The sequence below is a fragment of the Salmo salar genome, chromosome 11 (genome assembly GCF_965601325.2).
Source record: "Salmo salar chromosome 11, fSalSal1, whole genome shotgun sequence".
Lineage (NCBI taxonomy): Eukaryota > Metazoa > Chordata > Actinopteri > Salmoniformes > Salmonidae > Salmo > Salmo salar.
This window is the reverse complement of record NC_138301.1, coordinates 94,980,816-95,003,991: the sequence shown is the minus strand read 5'-3', so window position 1 is coordinate 95,003,991 and position 23,176 is coordinate 94,980,816. Positions and strand designations below refer to the sequence as shown.

Below are 23,176 nucleotides of genomic sequence, written 5' to 3'. Positions count from 1 at the left end.
GTGTGCTCTTAATCTCAGCTCGTTACCTGTATAAAAGACACCTGGGAGCCAGAAATCTTTCTGATTGAGAGGGGGTCAAATACTTATTTCCCTCATTAAAATGCAAATCATTTTATAACATTATTCACATGCGTTTTTCTGGATTTTTTGGTTGTTATTCTGTCCCCCACTGTTCAAATAAACCTACCATTAAAATTATAGACTGATCATTTCTTTGTCAGTGGGCAAACGTACAAAATCGGCAGGGGATCAAATACTTTTTTCCCTCACTGTAGTAGCTCACCAGCACATTGTCAAACATTATGAGCTAAACAACCAATCTGACCCTGGACCAGTGAAGGGGATCAGATACACAATGTGAGTCCAAGGTATGGCAAAGCAGAGCCTAGTTGTTCTAGGTCACAGATAAGGCAAACCCGAGTAATTTTAAGAGAGCTCGGCCAGGTTTTAGAACGGATGCCATGTTAACACCTTTTTTCTCTAAATGTTGGTAACCAATGACATGTATTAGCCCTAGATGACAGACGGGGCACTGTTTTGAAGCCACCGTGCAGCCATTCTGGTACTCCTCCATTGTAAAAAAATATATTTGATTTTAGAAGCTTTATAAATAACTAGTATATTCTATTAGACACCTTAATGCATACTTTTAAATTATATTATGTGAATTGAACATAAACTTTTTTTAGAGAGTACTAATGATACTGTCCGCACTATATCAAAAAAATGCATAAATACATGTAATTTTGTCCTTGAAACATTTTATTGAAATACTGTAGAATTCCATTAATTCCTATGGAGGACTGCTCCTTCTGAGGAGTAGCAATATGGCGGCCGGTGGCTTCATTAGCCATTAAATAGCATCAGCCATTGAGGATTTATGCACATCATTGGATGCAACAATAAGACAACACCTCCGACAATTCCCTTTGAAATGACCCGCTGTAAACAAGCAAAAGGGTATGTGAATTGAACAAATGTTTTTATTTATTAGCATTACGAATAATGTGTTTCCAAGTCGGCACTGTGTTGTGGTGTCAACACATTGCATATCTGCTTTCACTGGACATCTTCACAGGCTTTGAAAACTATCAGAAATAAACAGCACAAGGTGGAAGTGTCAATTATCGCTTAGCAACGGCTATGGAGGAAAAAGTGGCACTCTCAGAATGTTCAGTTAGAATCCGCATTGGCCCAACTCTCTATATACTGTACATGACTCTGGGGCAAACTGGGTTATGGTAGTCATGACAACACTAACATCAATAGTCCCATCTAATAACCACACAGTCAAATGTAATCATTACAGTACCTCCATAGGTTAAAATAGTCAGATTGCCATGAGGTCTTGACCGGTTATCCGTGGACACAGATTGACTCATCTTACAGTACAGCACGTCACAGCCTCTCAGGCTGCTTACTGCACATGCATGACACAGCCCACACTGTAGGGCACAGGCACAGCACATACTGATAAATAACTTCTCCTCCACAGCAAACGGCCAGAACTAGATCAGATTACCACCCTTCCAAAAAGAGTCATCTCAGAACTAAAGAAATAAGAGATTTTCATAAAGCAGTACTACTGAGATAGTGAAAATATAGGGCAATTCCACCAGGTCTTAGGACCCTGGGGAAGCTAATCGCAGAGCCACATGCATTGGGCATGATGTTTAAACACTCCACTGGTTCGACATTGAGCCAATGACAATGGCATACAGAGCCGGGCTGAGAGAGAGCCTGAGACACTGATACCTGAACACAGATGGAGCATGTGTGGACTATTGTCTGAGGTACCAGATTTATTGAGATGTTCTGCCACAGCAAAGATTACACAGCTCAATTGAATATCAGAGCTAAAGCACGAAAGTGTATTTTTTTCAGGTACCTTTGCAGTAACTTTCCAGTGATGTAAAAGCTTAGTACATCTGGCTCACAAGGAGTATGTATGTATCAGTTTTTAGTGCTCAGGGGGAAAGGGCAGCTCACAGCACACCACACAGTGACCATGGGCTAGGTCAGAGGACAATCCTTCTGGCAGATTGCATAATCCAGATTAAACAGAGAAATTATATTACTGTAGCTCTTTTTTCACTTAGATATTTACTGAAAACCATACACTCCATACTGTAAACACAAGCTATGAAATAATGCCATTTTCATTAAATGTGATACCACATTTAAAATTAAAACTCGAACATATGCAATGGTATCACTGTAATTAATATTGCATATAATTATTTCATAATATTGTACTGTAAAAAATATTCTGTATAACAGGCAGCCAAGGAATTAGACCTTATTTCATGACATCATCCTTAGGTACACCGTATCTCCTCAAATTTAGCTACACCACATCAAAACACGAGTCAGTTAGTCAGGTTTTTTCCCCTTTAAAGCATTATCTCTGGTCTCTGTGTTCCTGTTCTGAGGTGCTCTCCCTCCCAGAGACAGAGGTCTCCCAGCCAGCCCATTACAATGTAACCAGGTCTTTGTCCTGTGCTCTATTCAGCTCCCTCGACCTTTGGCTCCCTGTGCCTCCCGGCCAGCTGCACAGAGGTCCCTGTGTGGAGACATGCCAGGGGAAAATGCAGGAATAATTGAAGGGGGAAAAGAGGAGGTTAGAGGAGGGGACAGGGTATGGTGGGGCACCCAGGGTCTAGAAACCCTCGTGCTCTTGGTGAGTTCAGAGCGGATTCTAAGGAATGGAAGGGTGAGGGGGGTTAAGCATGTTTGGTTTGTGAGTGACCGAGTGAGGGAGGGGACTGGATGTCTTGGTAATGGAGGCCACAGTATAGCAGTCCTACACTCTGGGGGAAAAAAACTGCTTTTTTTCTCCCACGCTTTATCTGATAAGCAGGAAGCCCTGCCTTCCCTCCCTGTTCTCTGCCATAAAACACACACACATACACACCAGCCTGCTAATTCCTGCTCAGACCAACAGCCAATCAAAAATAATTTAAAGAAGGTGTGACTTTGGCCTCTTAGGCTGTTCACTTTGAGAGCATGTGCTGTGCCAACTGTACAACAGAGGTGAAGAAACTACAGGAATTTAAGAATTTAAACCTGAAATAGTGTTTAATATTTGGCTCATGTGCTCTGGAGGGACAACGTGAGAAAGTGGGAAAGTACAGTGGGCTTCTTTTGTGTAGAATACCATCTCGACCATATGACAGCTTCAGCCTTAGTCAGACTCTTCATATCCGATGTTGTTTTGCAGAGTGAACACAGACGATCCAGGCTTCTCCTGCTGAGTGCATACGCTGGCGGACTACCTCTGCAGCGGTAGAGAAACATCAGCAGCAGTGAAATCTTGCAGAGGTTATGCAATCAGCAGCAGCACCACAGTGTTTTCTCCTGCATACACTTTTTTGGACAATGACGAGAATCGATAAGTGTGGCCCAGTGGCGAGGAATGACAAGCCTGGGGAGATTAGATTAGTGGACCAGCCCCATGCTGCCTCCCTCCTCCTCCTCTCAGCTGTTTTATGTAACTCCGGGTCAGGAGAGAGATACAGTGTGAATGTTTCTCTCTCTGTTGCTTTTGATTTTCATAAATAATCCTCCTACAACAACAAACCCTTTGTTTAATTTGGCATGTCAAGAGGGTCACAATTGTTACTAATAATCCAGATGCTCATAAATATCAATAGTTGTAATTTTGCACATATTAATGCATTTCACTACATTTCAAAGACGGACACATTTCTGAAGTTTGGATCTACTGAAGCATTCAATATCTCTGGGACTCAAATAGACTCACACTTCCTACAGCCCACAACAACAATTGAAACAGTAGTGGTTACACATCTGTGCATTCAATATGAACAGTAGGTCTCCGACCACAGACGGGAAGACACACACACAAGATCCAGCCACGCTGACCCATGCAGAAGCATTCCCACTCATTAGTGTCACCTTCCATTAACAAATGAAGATGAGAAAGCAGGAAGATTGCTCTCGCTGCTCCTGCCTTCTCATCTCTATCTCTCCACTAGATCACCCCTTCTCCTTTCTACTAGTTTTTTTCCTCCTCTCTTATCCCTTCTCCCTCTCTCTGCTTTACTCATTCCCCCTCTCTCATCCCTTCTCCCACTCTCTGCTTTACTCATTCCCCCTCTCTCATCCCTTCTCCCACTCTCTGCTTTACTCATTCCCCCTCTCTCATCCCTTCTCCCACTCTCTGCTTTACTCATTCCCCCTCTCTCATCCCTTCTCCCTCTGTCTGCTTTACTACCGAAAACCTTTCCATAAACCAATCTTTCACTTCTTCCTCTCGTTCCCCCTCTTATCTCTCTCTTCCCCTGGCTTAGTCAATAAGCTAGTTCCCTGCTGCAAGCGTGCAGCCAGATATTGCAAATGTTTCTATAAATAGAGGAGATAGTGCTGACAGTGGCACTCTTTCAGGTGAGATATCTCTCAGTAATGCACGCACGCACGCACACACACACACACACACACACACACACACACACACACACACACACACACACACACACACACACACACACACACACACACACACACACAGGATCTAAACAACAGCAAGAAAAATTGCACGTAGGGAGTCTTACTGTGTGCTTCATTACAGAGACTTTCCTGAGCCAGCACAATGCCACACAACACAAGACAGTAAAACACGGACCACACAACGCTACACATCACTAAACATAAAGCCCCTTTTCCCCCAAGTCACTGACCCCACAGCACAGCATGAGCACTTTTAATTAAATGCCTATTCAACTGTCACTCTCAAGGTCCACATGCAACAAACCCAGAGGGTGGTGGTAGCCTACTGGAGGGATGGGGGGATAGAAAGAGGAGAGCAAGGGAGGTCAGAAGAAAGGGGGAGAAGATGAGCGTATGACTGCGCAACAGCGATCAACAGCGGCGTGCTCACCTTCCAGCTCGTGATGGATGACGTCGGAGAGGTTGGGCTCGTCGCCCCACCAGAAGATCCACAGCTCCTTGGCGTCAGGCTTGACTTTGCGGCGCCACACACACAGCAGGTTGGCCTGCACACAGCGTATGAAGCTGCGCAGTACCGGGTCATCCTGTGCCGGCGCTGAGATCACCGGTCCGTACTCGCCACCGCCGCGGAAGCTGTAGCACCGCCATTTGATGCCCGTCAGCTCTGCCTGGAGAAGAAAAAGAGGAAGAGTGTGTTATTATTATTTCTGTATACTGTCATTATTTTGTGTTATCATAATTAGTATCAATAATATTCATTGAATTGAATTGGAACACATAGAGAAAGAGACAGAGAGCTTCGAATTATTGTATCTGAATACTGTAATTATTTTTGTATTATCGTAAAAATGAATTAGTATCAATAAAGTTGGTTGAATTGTAATTGAGTGGTGGATTACTGTAATGAAGGAGATGAGTAGCCTCAATATGACCTAACCAGGATATAATACCCAAGGATTGGTCCCGCTATAATTGAACATGTTCACCTCAATGACTATGCTCTCTAAACAGTATTGGAAACGTTTGATTATTAGAATTGAATGACATGACACATTTTTTTACAAGACCCTAATTTGATTATATGCTTGTAATCTGAGACAACTGAGGTCTTGTCTGATGCCCTGTTTGTAGCTCTTCACATCAAATGAAGTTGTATACAATGTGAAGTGAATAATGGGCTGCTACATAATGTTAAATATAACCCTAGAGCTCTATGGCCTTCCTTCCTGGGTTCTGATTATACTGCCTTGTAAAATGTGAATAAATCCACTGCTACTACTATTATTCTATTCACATTATTCACATTTTAATTTCACCAGAGCTGTTGTACAAATGTATATACTGTATAGTATGACAATGAATAAGCAGGTGTGAGAGAGAGAGAAAATGAGAGTGATTAAGAGAGAGCAACAGAGAAAGAAAGAAAGAAAGAAAGAAAGAAAGAAGAAAGAAAGAAAGAAAGAAAGAAAGAAAGAAAGAAAGAAAGAAAGAAAGAAAGAAAGAAAGAAAGAAAGACAAAGAGCGAGAGAAGAAGGGGGGAGAAATTGTGTCAGGGTCAATCACCGCAGCATAGCCAGTATCTGACATCTTCTCAATTTCATTTGATGGAATAAAACGCATTTATGTTGTCTATCAGAGGGCTGGGGGAGCGAGGCAGCAGACAGCCTTGTCAAATAGGACGTTTGTTCAATCTATCGATGAGCAGTAAAAAGGCTTCCCCACTGCACCGGGGAGAGGGATCTTTAAACAGATGTGAAGACACACCAATGACACCGAGGATACATTTTCTCAGACAGGAAAAACAGTCTGGCTTGGGTGGAATATTGTTGTCATGTGTACAGTCTGTCTTTTCCCTTCTGTGGTTTGGGTTTTATTTAAATACAATAAACAATGGGGTCATTGATCCACATTAGGGAAGTTATGGCTGAAAACCCTGAAGTCCCTACAAGAGACATTGATTTTGCTTTTGAACGCAACTCAATAACAGAGTCGTCAAATTATGCTCCAGTGTGGGTGTCTATGAAGAACAAGGCTGAAAATGAACATCTCACAAAGGCTGTGTTCAATACCCACAGAAGCAGATTTGGCAGGATAAGGGAGATCGCTCGGTGAGCCACACTGCCAGGGCTAGGCTCCTCTCCTGTGTTCAGCAAGCTGTGAGGGCCTAGCTTGGCACGCCGTCCTGGCTGGCACCACGCCACCCCTCGCCAACTTGGAGAAAATAATACTATCTGTCCTATTGGAGTTTGATGGAAGAACCGGCCAAATGGACAGGCACACGCAGCAAAATGGGGCACCTGGCTGGAAAAATGTATCTCAATGTGTTTATGTGGTTGGCGAGATAGCGGGGGGGGGGGGGGGGTTACTGTGTGTACTGTGTGTGTACTGTGTGTTTGTGTGTGTGTTTGTTTATGTGTGTTTGTGCATGCGTGCATGCGTACATGCAAGTGTGATTGTCTGTCTGTACAGTATAGCATACGAATGTGTCACAGACAGCCCTTCTGAAAAAATGTACCTCGTAATTACAAACCCACTCCTCTATAATGACAGAGTGTGTGTAATCTGAGATATAAACATTGACACGTCGATAATCTGGCCTAGAAATAGTCCCGCCGGAGGTCAAGGATGTGCTTCTCCCAAAGCAGAGGAGAAGAAATCCGACATCCGCCCGAGGAGGAGTCACTCTCTGTGAATGTCAAAACCTTAGAGAGAGTCTGACAGGGGTCACTTCTAAACCTGAAACAGGATCACTGGGAGGCCATGTAGTGTCTTACTATGGCTGAGACTGCACTAGACTCCCCCTACGCATCACATATCAATAACCCCCATGATGACCCCATTGAAATGTGAAGGAAACTCCTGCTATAAGCTAATCTAATGGCACAGTACCTCATACACACACACGCAAATACACACACACACACACACACACACACACACATGCACACACACACAAGCACACAGTCCAGAGCTGTGATGCAGACTAAGGGCGCTCAATTTTAGGGGCCCATTTTCTGGTTGACAGTCGGCGAGAGTCATTTTGTCCAATGATAACAGGCGTGATGTGATAATGAGGTGTGTGTGCAGGCCCTGGGCAGGTTGCTGTGCAGCCTGGGAGCCAAGGAGCGTAAGTGAGAGGGCTAGTGCCACTTTATCCCTCATACATCGAGGGAGCATAAATCACTCACAACATGCGCAAACAACCAGAGTTTCCTCCAAATCTATTTTTTCCACAAGTAATAAAAACAGAACTGTTTCATGCACCTTGTTTACTGACCCTCTGCTCTCTCATCTCTTAATGAACACAGTCACAGACAGGACCTTCCTCTAACCTCCATTACCTCTCTTTTCTCTTCTCTCGTCTCTTTCGCTTTTTTCTCTCTCTTTGTGACAGTGCTGCCTATTAGAGGTCGACCGATTAATCGGAATGGCCGATTAATTAGGGCCGATTTCAAGTTTTCATAACAATCGTTAATCGGTATTTTTGGCCACCGATTTGCCGATTTAAAAAAATATATATATAAATATTTTTTAACCAGGCAAGTCAATTAAGAACACATTCTTATTTTCAATGAAGGCCTAGGAATGGTGGGTTAACTGCCTTGTTCAGGGGCAGAACGACAGATTTTTACCTTGTCAGATTGGGGATTCAATCTTGCAACCTTACGGTTAACTAGTCCAACGCTCTAACCACCTGCTTTACATTGCACTCCACGAGGAGCCTGCCTGTTACGCGAATGCAGTAAGAAGCCAAGGTAAGTTGCTAGCTAGCATTAAACTTATCTTATAAAAAACAATCAATCAATCAATCATAATCACTAGTTAACTACACATGGTGGATGATATTACTAGTTTATCTAGCCTGTCCTGCGTTGCATATAATCGATGCGGTGCGCATTCGCGAAAAAGGACGGTCGTTGCTCCAACTTGTACCTAACCATAAACATCAATGCCTTTCTTAAAATCAATACACAAGTATATATTTTTGAACTTGCATATTTTGTTAATATTGCCTGCTAACATGAATTTCTTTTAACTAGGGAAAATGTGTCACCTCTGCAACAGAGTCAGGGTATATGCAGCAGTTTGGGCCGCCTGGCTCGTTGCGAACTGTGAATACTATTTCTTCCTAACAAAGACAGCCAACTTTGCCAAACGGGGGATGATTTAACAAAAGCGCATTTGCGGAAAAAAACACAATCGTTGCACGACTGTAACTAACCATAAACATCAATGCCTTTCTTAAAATCAACACACAGGTACATATTTTTAAACCTGCATATTTAGCTAAAAGAAATCCAGGTTAGCAGGCAATATTAACCAGGTGAAATTGTGTCACTTCTCTTCCGTTCATTGCACGCAGAGTCAGGGTATATGCAACAGTTTGGGCCGCCTGGCCAGAATTTTACGTAATTATGACATAACATTGAAGGTTGTGCAATGTAACAGGAATATTTAGACTTATGGATGCCACCCGTTAGATAAAATACGTAACGGTTCCGTATTTCACTGAAAGAATAAACGTGATAGTTTCCGGATTCGACCATATTAATGACCTAAGGCTCGTATTTCTATGTGTTATTATGTTATAATCAAGTCTATGATTTGATAGAGCAGTCTGCCTGAGCGGTGGTAGGCAGCAGCAGGATCGTAAGCATTCATTCAAAACAGCACTTTCGTTTTGCCAGCAGCTCTTCGCTGTGCTTCAAGCATTGCGCTGTTTATGACTTCAAGCCTATCAACTCCCAAGATCAGGCTGGTGTAACCGATGTGAAATGGCTAGCTAGTTAGCGGGGTGTGCGCTAATAGCGTTTCAAACGTCACTCGCTCTGAGACTTGGAGTAGTTGTTTCCCTTCCTCTGCATGGGTAACGCTGCTTCGAGGGTGGCTGTTGTCGATGTGTTCCTGGTTCGAGCCCAGGTAGGAGCGAGGAGAGGGACGGAAGCTATACCGTTACACTGGCAATACTAAAGTGCCTATAAGAACATCCAATAGTCAAAGGTATATGAAATACAAATCGTATAGAGAGATAGTCCTATAATTCCTATAATAACTACAACCTAAAACTTCTTACCTGGGAATATTGAAGACTCATGTTAAAAGGAACCACCAGCTTTCATATGTTCTCATGTTCTGAGCAAGGAACTTAAACGTTAGCTTTCTTACATGGCACATAATGCACTTTTACTTTCTTCTCCAACACTTTGTTTTTGCATTATTTAAACCAAATTGTGTTTCATTATAAATAATGTTTCATTATTTATTTGAGGCTAAATTGATTTTATTGATGTATTATATTAAGTTAAAATAAGTGTTCATTCAGTATTGTTGTAATTGTCATTATTACAAATAAATAAATAAAAATCGGCCGATTAATCGGTATCGGAATTTTTGGTCCTCCAATAATCGGTATCGGCGTTGAAAAATCATTATCGGTCGACCTCTACTGCCTATGGTATTATACATCCTGTGATTGACAACAGCAACAAGTGAGAAGTGCAATCTCTCCCTAGTCTGTGGAGAAGAAGAGAGAATCTAACTGTGAGCTTTCAGTGCATATCTGTGATAGTATACAGACAGCTGAATGACACAGTACTGTATCTGTGTTTGAGGTATCAACCAATAGAAGATCCTGCACAGAGGTCATACAGAAAACACTAAGCATCTGGTTGTAATCAAACACATATGGGAGTCAAAGCTTCTCCTCTGGTGAACCTTTGGCACACACATAGCTGGAATTGCAAGTAGTGTCCAGAGTCAGGCACATACAGTACAGGCACACTTATATAATGTAGTAATGTAGATGTTACATCTACTGGTTTGGGTTCACTGTATTACACCTCAGCAAACCAGCACATCTCAGAATGTTGATAGTGAGGATGCTGTGTACAGTAAACATAGTGTACACAACCCAATAAAAACCTATAGACTCTGAACAGGAGATACATAATAACAGGTAAAGCCCCATAACACAGGTTAAAAGGTTTCCACACAGACAGGAAAGCACACTTGACTCAAGCTTCATCTTTGAGGTCAGCGACCGACAGAAAGGTGAAGCCACAAGAGTGCTCGTGGAGCGAGAAAACATTCAGCTTATTGTCCTGCCTTAACCTTTTACTGCAGTGGGCTAAAACAGGGTCACACAGAGTGTTTCTTGGTAGTCTTAAACAAATCTACTTTGAAACAAAAGTATCCACCTCACACACATGGTTATGGGCTTAAAAAAAAGAAGATGCCTGTACCATGTCAGATATAGAGTTGAAATGTATTAAATTTTGAATTTGCATCTCAATATTACACTTTATATACATCACAGAAGACTGAAATATAACAACACCGTTTGACATAGAATACCCGTATTTTGGCAGTTTAAAAGAAAGTATGTTTATTAATTATGAAATTATAAAAAATAAATAACATTCCACCCATGAGGTCACTAGGTCATCTGACTGCAGGAAAGGGCTAGCAACTTGGAGCGTTGCGGAAAACCTCTTTGAGAAGCAGGGAATGGATTGTTCGCATTTTACCTCCATGCCGCAAAGGCCATTTTACCTCCATGCTGAAAGACACGCGTGCTCGTGCACACAAGGCACTGCAACAGTCTGGAACAGAAAGGTGTGCATTGAACACAAGGGCATGCAAGACAACACACGCAGAGGCAAGACTGAATAGTTGGGGAGAACACTTCCTTCCTTCCCCTTACATGACAAACAACACTGTTAGGGCACTCCAGTGTTTCTTTACACAAACCCACAGGTAGCCATTGATAAAAAGCAGCCTTTTGTAAGCAGCGACAACAGAAACATAGCACAAAGCAGTGTGGAGTTCTACAGGAACCCAGAGGACTTCACCATACACTCTGACTTATTATCAACACACAACGCTATCTTTTCCATCTGAATGTTAAGTTCAGTTTAGCAAACAGCTTGAGTTTCTAAAAAGTAACTTACTCACTATTTAAGGCCATTTAGTATTTTAGAATGTGGGTGTCTTAAACAGGTGGGTCTCCTCGCCAGTTGGGAGATGAGAACCTGGTATCAAAGCGTCACAATCTGAATGATGAGAGAGTGCAACACAGATACCACTCTGGGATTCTTGTAGCTATGTAAGAGCGATAGAGTTGGACAGAGGAGAGCACTTTAGGCAATAGAGAGACAGCTTATATCAGCAGCTTAACCTATCAAAGCTTCTGTGAAACACTTTCTGTCAGGGTGGCATTTTCAGCCCGTCAAATATCTGAAGACACTTGCCATGCTGCCAATATGTGGGGTTTGTTTAACTAACAAGCTGTTTGATAGGTCTACAATACTGTAGACATGACACTCACATATCATCCAAAAAGACTCTACAGAGTCAAATCCATTTAGCTCAAATGTAGAAACTATTTTCTGAAATTCAAGTCATAAATAGATTTCACATGAATTGGAAAATATTTGTATTATTTTCATAAAATTATTGCTCAACTCCTGAAATTATTTGATTTGGAAATTGAAATTACCTTTACCCTGTAGTCTGTTCTAAAGCAGCCCAGTGTTGAAAAATGTAACTATTTTGAAAACCAGAAAGAATCTCTTTTCCGCATGGGGCAGGGAGGGTGGCAGACACTGGAAGTGCTGACAGCCTATAATGATCAGTCTGATTGACTACGAGAAATCAGAACAGGCTAGATCCCCCTTCTTCAATTAGCCCATTGAAATCAAATTAACCCATATTACCGCCTGCTTTTTCCCCTGTTGCATTTTACAGTGCACAGGGAGCTCTGCAGATATGAGCATAGCAGAGGGGACAAGACAGGAACACAAAAGCACCAAACAGGTGCAGAAAATGGCCTCTAAGGCTCTCGGCACTAAACAGGTGCTTTTATTCTGCCCTCTGCCGGCACCTCTACAAGGCCCTACAAAGGAAGGAGCGCCATTTGATCGTGTTTCTGTTGTAGGATCTGGCCCTAGGAGGCAGGCAAGCCAAGCGACCTAATTAGAGCTACACCCGTCCCCGGGGGCAGAGTGACGGATGGACCTGCCAATCAGCTGTGGCTCACACTGCGGAGAGCTACAATCAACCTCTGACTTCTCACCTGATGCAAGGAGAGAGGGGCGGGACATGAGAAGGAGGAAGACCAATGAAGAAGGGGGAGAGAGGCCGCACATAGCCAGTGTTTGGTGTGGCAAACAAATGCTGACAAACAAAGACATGGGGCCATGATGTTGGGTTCAATCTTAAACAGAGGACCTACCTAAAACAGTGGCCCTGCTTAACGTGAATTATTAATCAGCAAATACATTTACCAGAAGTGTGTCTCCAGTGCAACTTAATTAACTGTGACAGGCCAGAAGAAATACACCAGGAAGAAAAAGGGAAGTAAAAACAGTTGCTAGGCAACATACACCATCTGTAAGACTTCGGCAACTTATTCAATTTTCAAGATTCTGTCTCCAGGGTTACGGCAGAAAGATAACATTTCAAGCCGTTTAGGGGTCTGTTCCGTTGACTGTAAATTACAAAGGGATGTAATTCTCCATCTCTTGCCCTCCCCTCCTTCTCTCTCTCCGGTAACACCTCCATTGGCTACTATGCACCTGGAATTCACTGTCTCTGATTGGAATAATAATAATAATGACTATATCCAGCACAATATAAATGTCAGGAAAGCCCCTGACTTACCAGAAGCAACACATTAATATCCAACTATACTGAACAAAAATATACATTTTCAGTAAAACGCAACATCCAACAATTTCAATGATTTTACTGAGTTACAATTCATATAAGGAAATCACACAACTGTAATAAATTCATTAGGCCCTAATCTATGTATTTCACATCACTGGGCAAGGGCACAGCCATGGGTGGGCTTTGGAGGGCACATGCCCACCCAATTGGGAGCCAGGCTAACCCACTGGGGAGCCAGGGCCAGCCAATCAGAATTAGTTTTTCATCACAAAGGGGCTTTATTACAGACAGAAATACTCCTCAGTTTCATCAGCTGTCCGGGTGGCTGATCTCAGACAATCCCGCAGGTGAAGAAGCCGGATGTGGAGGTCCTGGGCTGGCGTGGTTACACGTGGTCTGCGGTTGTGAGGCCGGTTGGACATATTGGACATACATTCCTGCAGTTGCATGCTCACTCAAAACTCAAGACATCTGTGGCATTGTGTTGTGTGACAAAACTGCACATTTTAGAGTGGCCTTTTATTGTCCCCAGCACAAGGTGCACCTGTGTAATGATCATGCTGTTTAATCAGCTTCTTGATATGCCACACCTGTCAGGTGGATGAATTAACTTAGCAAATGAGAAATGTTCACTAACAGGGATGTTAACTAATTTGTGCACACAATTTGAAAGAAATGCGTTTTTTGTGTGTAGGGAAAAATTCAGGGATCTTTTATTTCAGTTCATGAAACATTGGACCAACACTTTACATGTTGCGTTTATATTTTTTCAGTATATAAGGTAACTCTGAAGATTATGACTGTGCTTTTGTTTTGAACAATTTGACATTATCCAGATGTACTGACTTCATTGAGCACTGCAAGGAGGCAGCAGAAATGTGTTCAACATTTAAATTGGACAGATGTAAATGAAAGTCTGAAATATGATATAAATAATTGGATGTAGCCTATGTAATTAAAAGTGAATTCAAATTGAATGACTACAGAAAAAAAGAACAAGTCCTATGTCCATGAACCTAACATGACTTGCTTCATTACACTAAGTAAACAACAGAAACAGACATCCTCTCTCTGTCTGCAGCGCTGGCAGTACAGAACCACGCGCTGACACCAGAACAGGTTTAGACCTGCAGCTCACTTCTCTTCTGCCTGTAATCTGCTGTTTGTTTACCAAGTGGGAGTGGCAGCATGGAATCAGAGCCCTTCAAGAGAAGAATCAGAGAAGTGACTGCACTGACTGAGTGCCTTGACTTCCTGTCTCTCGCAACATCTTAACACAGCCTAACATGACCTTCAAGTACTCCAGTACAACTCTGGGCTGCTTCCCTTACATATACATAGTTTATCTTGTTCATAAGGGAACATCTAACCCTTTAGGTTCTAGATAGCACATTTTTTTGTATCATCGCTGAGGCTCAATATGCACTGCATGACTAGGCATCGTTGACTATATTGACTCCAACGTGTCTCCACATTATATTGGAAATCCCATTTACTGTGTGTGCCAGAGCTGAGATTGAGTGGTGCAAATGTTCATTACCATGTGAAAAGGCCGGATGTCTGCTAATTTAAGATGAGAGCACACTTGTGGCAGCAGCACGGCACAAATCAATGCGTTGCGATGGTTTTCAAATCAACAATCTGGACCTAGCATGTTCGCTTCCTCGAGAGTGCACCGCTGATTCATTGGGGATCATTTCTCAATAGGACATGACCGCATCGTTATTAGACTTCACAACCGCACAACAAGTATTTCGCCTAGCTACTCTTATCCCAGACACACTTCTGTGGCTTTAAACAGCCTTTAACTTGAGTATAACTGTTATTGAATCGCAGCCAAGTACCATATATTGGCTAAGCTGTCAGAAGCACAAAAAAATATTAGCCAAGTTACAAGCCGAGAGAGATAGCTCCTTTAAATGGAAAAGCTCTCTCTATCAAGATTGCTGGGTCAATTATGGTAATTGCAAAAGGCTTCTCAGTGCTGCAGTAACAAAGACCACAACATCTGTAAGACGTCCTTACAGCATCTCTGGATGACACCTAATCCTCTCCCAGTCACAGCATGTTGATATCCAAACAAGCAAGCTTGTATCAAGTTCACATATGAGAAATCGCATCATGGAAATCATGATAACAGATTTCCAAAAGCCAGCGTTATGGTGGGAAACCAGTGTGGTGAAACTCTATCGAGCCGTGTGAAATAGTGTGAGGGAAAAAACTAAGTGTCACTCAAACAGTTCGTGTCCCTTTGATGGAGATAAAGAGGGCAGGCCTGGCTGAGGAGCATCACAATGTTAGACACCCCCTCAGTAGCAGCCACAGCATCGGCCTCGCTACTGCTCATTCCTGCCAACTCCTCTTTCCCACTCTCCCTTCTGTCGCCCTGTATGCAGGAACACCAGAGGGCTAAGAATAGCACACAGCTGGCACTGCAGGGCTGACATATTTCAAAATCAAGCCACTGTTCTCCAAAAGATCTCCCGCCTACCCCATTCATGCCGTCCCCATCGCCGTCCCACTCCCTGTCCCCTTCCCTGTCCCACTGCCTGTCCCACTGCCTGTCCCCATCCCTGTCCCACTCCCAGTCCCACTCCCTGTCCCCATCCCTGTCCCACTCCCTGTCCCACTGCCTGTCCCACTGCCTGTCCCCATCCCTGTCCCACTCCCTGTCCCCTTCCCTGTCCCACTGCCTGTCCCACTGCCTGTCCCCATCCCTGTCCCACTCCCTGTCCCCTTCCCTGTCCCACTGCCTGTCCCCATCCCTGTCCCACTCCCAGTCCCACTCCCTGTCCCACTGCCTGTCCCCATCCCTGTCCCACTCCCAGTCCCACTCCCTGTCCCACTGCCTGTCCCCATCCCTGTCCCACTCCCTGTCCCCTTCCCTGTCCCACTGCCTGTCCCCATCCCTGTCCCACTCCCAGTCCCACTCCCTGTCCCACTGCCTGTCCCCATCCCTGTCCCACTCCCAGTCCCACTCCCTGTCCCACTGCCTGTCCCCATCCCTGTCCCACTGCCTGTCCCACTCCCAGTCCCACTCCCTGTCCCCATCCCTGTCCCCTTCCCTGTCCCACTGCCTGTCCCACTGCCTGTCCCCATCCCTGTCCCCTTCCCTGTCCCACTGCCTGTCCCACTGCCTGTCCCACTGCCTGTCCCACTCCCAGTCCCACTCCCTGTCCCCATCCCTGTCCCCTTCCCTGTCCCACTGCCTGTCCCACTGCCTGTCCCCATCCCTGTCCCCTTCCCTGTCCCACTGCCTGTCCCACTGCCTGTCCCACTCCCAGTCCCACTCCCTGTCCCACTCCCTGTCCCCTTCCCTGTCCCACTGCCTGTCCCACTGCCTGTCCCACTGCCTGTCCCACTCCCAGTCCCACTCCCTGTCCCCTTCCCTGTCCCACTGCCTGTCCCACTGCCTGTCCCCATCCCTGTCCCACTCCCAGTCCCACTCCCTGTCCCCTTCCCTGTCCCACTGCCTGTCCCACTGCCTGTCCCACTGCCTGTCCCACTCCCAGTCCCACTCCCTGTCCCCTTCCCTGTCCCACTGCCTGTCCCACTGCCTGTCCCCATCCCTGTCCCACTCCCAGTCCCACTCCCTGTCCCCTTCCCTGTCCCACTGCCTGTCCCACTGCCTGTCCCCATCCCTGTCCCACTCCCAGTCCCACTCCCTGTCCCACTCTCTGTCCCCATCCCATCTCCCTGTCCTACACCCTGTCCCACACAGGACCAAGGTGGCTACCTCTCCTCTCTTTTTCAGTCGTACTTCAACTCTCTGGCAGGGCTGAGACAGGTCCCGCTCAGACAAGATCTATGGCTCACCACCCAGGATTTATATCAAGGGATTGGTAGAAAAGAGAGGCCTCTTTCTTTGCCTTCCCCTAACCTCAATCATCATGCCCCACCCATGTGAAAAGTGAGAAGGCTCGTTAATAGATTGATTTGTAGTGGAGTAATCTATTGGGCTGGTGTGTGTGTGTGTGTGTGTGTGTGTGTGTGTGTGTGTGTGTGTGTGTGTGTGTGTGTGTGTGTGTGTGTGTGTGTGTGTGTGTGTGTGTGTGTGTGTGTGTGGTGTGTGTGTGTGTGTGTGTGTGTGTGTGTGTGTGTGTGTGTGTGTGTGTGTGTGTGTGTGTGCGCGTGTGTGTGTGTTTGGGACAGAGGAGTGGGGGTAAGGTGGGTCTGTGTTGAGCTAAGGATGTTATCCTGGAAGGATGATATGGGGGGACAAGCCCCCACTGAGTTGAGCCCTGTTGTGATGACAGGGATCCCCATGCAGTGACAGAGGGAGATTAGCTAACTCTACACACAGCCTTTCCAAGTGAGGCCAGGGCAAACTGTCACTACACTATAGCAAGAAGACCAGCCAAGGAAGGCTGTCCCCATAGGAGAACCCTTTGAAAAACCATTTTTGGTTCCAGGTAGAACCCTTTTAGTTCCAGGTAGAACCCTTTTGGGTTCCATGTAGGACAGCCGAATAACTCTTTTGGAACCCTTTTTTCTAAGGGTTAGCATCCCAGAATTCCTGGCTTGATTCTCTTTTAGTACTTAAAGAACAAAGTCCTGGTTGAGCACATAGTAGTAATCCTCTAACATTTGAATACTGGCCATTATTATAGCTCCTTATGAGCAGGGCCACTAAGTAACCTAAATACAGTGGGTCATCCTGTTCAATTGTATTAACCAGCTCATCTCTTATCTTATTCCCCTCTCTCTCCATCTTACACGGTTGGTTATCATTATACATGCATGGACCTCTATTGGAATACAGTTTGTCTAATAAGCACCTCTTAGCTGATCACATTATACCTCCACTTGACGACACTTAATTACCAGTGTTTCACTCCGAGCAGCCCTGTCTGGGGGACAGGAGGACGCCATTAATTAAAGCAAGAAAATCCAACCTATGTTTGTACAAGCGTACATGTCCCTGTGTGTGTGTGTAAATATGTTTATGAGCATATTCTGATACGTTAGTGTGTTTTTGCAAGCGTGTGTGTGTGTTTGCTTCCCCCTGTGTGGTGTGTGTGTGTGTGTGTGTGTGTGTGTGTGTGTGTGTGTGTGTGTGTGTGTGTGTGTGTGTGTGTGTGTGTGTGTGTGTGTGTGTGTGTGTGTGTGTGTGTGTGTACATGCTGCTGCTCCCTGCGTCATGGGCTGTGCGCTCCTTGTGTTTCATATTTTAGCAGTGACTCAAGCATGAGTCAGTATAAAGAACCTGCCCAAACTATAGAGGGACAGCCATGATCTCTCTCCCTCTTTCTCTCTCTCTTTCTCGCTCTCTCTCTCACTTTCTCTTTCTCTCAAATGGGCCGAGGCTAGCGCTCAGGAAATACACATCACACATAATACTTCCCTCAAACGAAAACAGATTCCCCTGCTCCACTCGTTCACTCTCTAACTGCTTTTATCCAGCACTAGAAAGAAAGACAGATTCTTCTGCCTCAAACAAGACTGCTTAAGTTCTTTCTTCATACCCCTCTTTCTTAGGCTCCTGTTCGTTCTTTTTCTATGATTTTTTGGGGTCCTACCAGTCATGGTGATACTGAGATTGAAAGTATTTTACATTTAACAGCCTTTCTCTCACAGTGCAGTTGAAATAGGCTGACAGTAATCTGTTTCTAATGAATATATGCTGCTTAATGCTAAACCTTTTAGGTGTTCTATTGACATGGTCAATAATAATAATAATAATAACATGTAGTAAATCATTCAGACAAGGTTACTGCACAGTGGAATGGTGTTCAACAGGCTGTCAGAACATTACTTTCACTGGCAAAGCACCAACTTACATAAACTATGCTGCAGATACATGACCCTGAGACCGAGGTGTAAACATATTTAAATATAATATACGTACAGGAACTGTCACCATGTAAACACAATGACAAATATGCTTCACAATAGTCATTATAGAAGTATTAGTAGTAATACAATAGTAATAGAGCGTGAAACATGACTCTAAATTCCGGCTTTTCTGTTTGACCTCAGCACTCTGCCGTGAGCGATCTCCCCATCTCTCTCCCTCCTTGACAAGACACTGGTTTGTCATTAGTGTTCGTCTGACTTTGACTTCCTGACAGCCACCACAGTAACTAACTGCTGTGCCTCTAACCACTTATAAATATTCAGAGCAACAAGCAGACATTCCTCTTCTCTCTCACCTTTCTGTTCACACAGACAGAGAGAGCGTGGAGCCTTGCCAGCCCTCTGCACAGCATAGCATAATAATGCAGGGGGAGTCTTTTGGAGGGAAAACACTGTGCACAGAAAGTTGACCAAAAACATAATCACTGTTTTACTCTGTTTCCACAGGCCCACTGAAAGACAGAACCTGACAGGGGAGCTCTGGTGACTGCACTAAACGCACTTAGATATGATCTGATTAAATGAATGTATACCAACAGAGAGCACTAAATCAATCAAGAGGGCTTCCCTGAATTTGCACGGCAATGGATAAATCTCCTGCAAAGGTTTTCCTCCTCTCCTCCCACACTCGCTGGCCGCATTGGTGGAAAGGTTCACCTGCTGCCGCGGACCCTCACAAACAGAGGCACAATGCTACTACAGATGAACATGACTACCAGCATCATAACCTAAAATGCCCCCAAGACCCCTATTGTTGTTGTGGCTCCTGACCCCATGCCCAAACTCAACCCACATGCCTTTCCACTTCAGTGCATGTAGTAGTAGTGCAACGCAGCTAACTCTGTGAGTGCAGGGTCAAACTCAGTGAAGTTGAGAAACGTTTGGGACATGGAGGGTTGGGATGGAATCGAGGCAATAACAGAAACTTGTGAATTCCGCTAATGCATGGGAAATTAAAGGTTTGTTTGATAGTCTGAGCAAAAGTTGCATATAATCTTCCAATAAGGACTTTGAAAGTGGAAATTCTGTTGTTAACTTGAGACATGCTACTGGCAGAAAACTCATGTTTCCTTTCTAGTATGGAACACATTACTTCAACTGCACTTTGACCAGGGGGTAAAGGGTTGAATAAATAGCTTTTGGATACCTCTTATTTCATATCAATCCAGGTATAATAATTGCTTTGAGTACCTTTCGGTGTCATAACCTGCTGCTCTTGAGTGCTCTGTTTGAGCAATAGCCTAGGCCTATGGTAGCCTTTGCATTGCTACTATTACAAAATGATTTTCAGAAAATCAGGAAATGCCTCACATTTTTCCACCAGCTCAAAAAAATACTTGAGAGGCTACAGTGGAACTGCTTTTTCCAAGTGAGTTCTTGAGAAGTGCAGTTCAGAGAAAGTGTTCCAGATTTTAGTGTAAGTCTTAATAGGCCTAGTTATTGTTCATTATTTTGTCTGTCTTGATTTTTAAGTATGTCTGCTAGTTCAATCTATCTACACAATGTCACATCACTAGGCTACCATGCTGTTATCTAAGAAAAAGCAATAGTGACATAATCTGGGTAATTTAAAATAAATTATTGGCCTAGAAATTAAAGTGTGACATAAACAATAAACTGGCAATATTAGGCTACTATTTTTTATGAGGCTGTATATATTTGAACAAGCTACATAACAATGTAGGCCTAGTGTTAAAGCCCCTGAAGTATAATATAGTATCATAATACGTTTAGTAATAAAAATACAGTAGTTTTCCTGGACCAGTGGCTCGCGTTAATGATTGGTTAATAACGGCCCCGACAATTGGTTCACCTTTGTACTACGAGTGCAGATCTAAAGCTTGCCTACTACGGTCTTATGACTTGTCGCTCACGCCTCGCTCATGTCTTTATGTGCACCCATTATTTGTTTTACTGTACCAGAGAGAAGAGGTTGGAGTGGCAGTCTTCAAGGCTTGCCCCGTTAGCCACCCAATTCGCTGCTGTAGTCATAATCGTCCGCCGATCGGGTCGTCAGTGTAGGGCATTTCGAAATCCTTGATCGGTATCAAAACCGAGCAGTGGTGGCAAATCGGTTCCCTCACAAGTCTGCCACGCCACCGCCAAAACACGAGAAATTGTCAAACAGATCAACAGCTAACCTCAAGTAGCCCAATTATTTTGTCAACAAAGAAAGAATTCAAAATGTATCAATAACCCGCGTTGACTGTATACCAAACTAATGGTTTGTTTTCGTACATCCAAGTGGGTTCGCAAATCAGAACATTGTTACAGTCCAGCTCAGGCGATCCAAACCCGATCATTGTCAAACGCAGAAAGCAGGTAGGCTAGGCTAAAATGTATCCGTGTCTTAATCCACGGAGAGAAATGTCAATCCGTTTCCATTCCAGTCTTTCTGATGATAGCTCTACTTTAATGATTAATTTAAAAAAATGTATATATATAATAGTGTAATCCATGTGAAGTCGATCTATTATTTTCTTCCAGAGCGTAAAACCCCATCAAAATGAGTGCTTAGTCCGAGAACTTCTAGAAAAACGCTGTAGTTTATTACGCGTTTATTATCCCCTAATTGAACACGAAATCGACCGTTTAGCTGTTGGAGACCAGTCAGCTGCGAATTGCATGCAAGAAATCTCAATTCGATTCCGTCAACCGCACAAGCTAATGCACCAGTTGTGATAGTTTTCTAGAATTGCATGAGCTATTAATAGCTTTCTTTCTTACCACCACCGTCCCCCTCACAATGTAGCCTGCCACACACAACAGGCAACTGTGAACAGGAATGTTTAATCCTTGTTTCAGTTTGCAAATAACAGCAGACTGCAAAATAAAATATTGCTCTTTGGTCGGGTAACCCAAGGTGGACAGCAAGAGTCGATGGTCTCGCAAACAAAAAGTCAATTCAATATGTCAATGTTAAAACGTTTTCTTATTTCTTCCAACGAAAAGTATACTCAATCCACCAGAAGGAAAACGGCAGCAGTAGAACGAGGTTTAAAAAAAAAATCCATCCTTCCTTTCTGTTTTATATCATTACGAAATGTCCTCCCAGTTTCCTAGTAATTAGACCTCGAAATATTTATTTTGCTTGAAAACACAATAGCTGCAGTAATGTATCCAAGAACACGTTGACAATCCAGTAATGGTGACAATCCCTGTCTGACGTTATGATTATGAAATAAATGCTGCACACTGGTCAGATGAGTCTAGTCTCCTTATCTCCCTCTAAAAAAACAGGAAAAATAACGTGTTCCATCGTAAAGCAAGATTTATGATGTAAAAATCAGACATTAAACCGTCGATGATATGCGGTGTTTCTCATCAAGTAATTCAGAAGCAGCGAGTCCCTTTCCAGGCATTGTTTATGTCTCAATCAGTGTCTTTGCTGTAACATTCGTAAGTGAGCGTATGTGTGTGTGTGTGTGTGTGTGTGTATGTATGAATATGTGTGGCTCTCACTATGTGTGTATGTGAGTGTGTACTTCTGAGTGCTTACGCGAACAGCAGCCCACCACGCATAGAAATGTAATGGCGGCCGGCAGGCTAAGAGAGACTCGCTTTCCCATTTGGCCAAGTAGAGTCCTCACGTGATCAAAGCAAGGGATTACAGCACTGTTTAGATTAAAATCTTTGATACAGGCCTTGATGCGACGCTAGAGGCGCCAGTGGCTCTCACTGACAATCAGCTGTCATCTAACCACATCACACATCATCTCCCCTATTGTTACAGTGTATTGTTGCGTTGTTACATTGTTACGCTTAACAATAGAACTGTTGCAGTGAATGTATGAATGAAATCATTACCAGGCCTACACATGTTATTGTTACATCACTGTTGCAATTCCTTCATTGATAATAGACTGTTGCATTTTGATTATTACATAATGTACCATTCACAGCAGAGCCTTCTATTTACAGTGTTCCCAGGTGATGTCATTAACAAGGAGTGGAAATCAGAATCACCCAATGACTACGTCCATGATAGTGTCACAATCAAAGGTTTTAATGTCACATGCACAAGTACAGTGAAATGCCTTTCTTGGAAGCTCTAAACCCAACAATGCAGTGATCAATAACAATGTAATACCAAAAATAACAAGGTAGAACAAAAACACAGGAGATATACAATAAGAAATAACTGACCCTGTATATACCATATTTACAATGTTTAGGTATA

The 23,176-nt window shown here is 43.7% G+C and overlaps 1 protein-coding gene across 5 annotated transcripts in view; it reads right to left on the bottom strand.

The window, feature by feature from the left end:
* The window catches only part of LOC106563289 (mediator of RNA polymerase II transcription subunit 13-like), a 124,651-nt gene extending 102,138 nt beyond the window's left edge, over positions 1-22,513 (bottom strand). For all 5 annotated transcript variants that reach the window (XM_014128759.3, XM_082958168.1, XM_082958165.1 and 2 more), the window contains exons 1-2: positions 20,917-22,513; positions 4,901-5,138 (exon numbers count right to left, since the gene is read on the bottom strand). In XM_014128759.3, coding sequence (XP_013984234.3) covers positions 4,901-5,138; positions 20,917-20,988 — 310 coding nt within the window. In that variant the 5' untranslated portion in view covers positions 20,989-22,513. The remainder of the gene's footprint in view (positions 1-4,900; positions 5,139-20,916) is intronic.
* Positions 22,514-23,176: the final 663 nt, after the last annotated feature.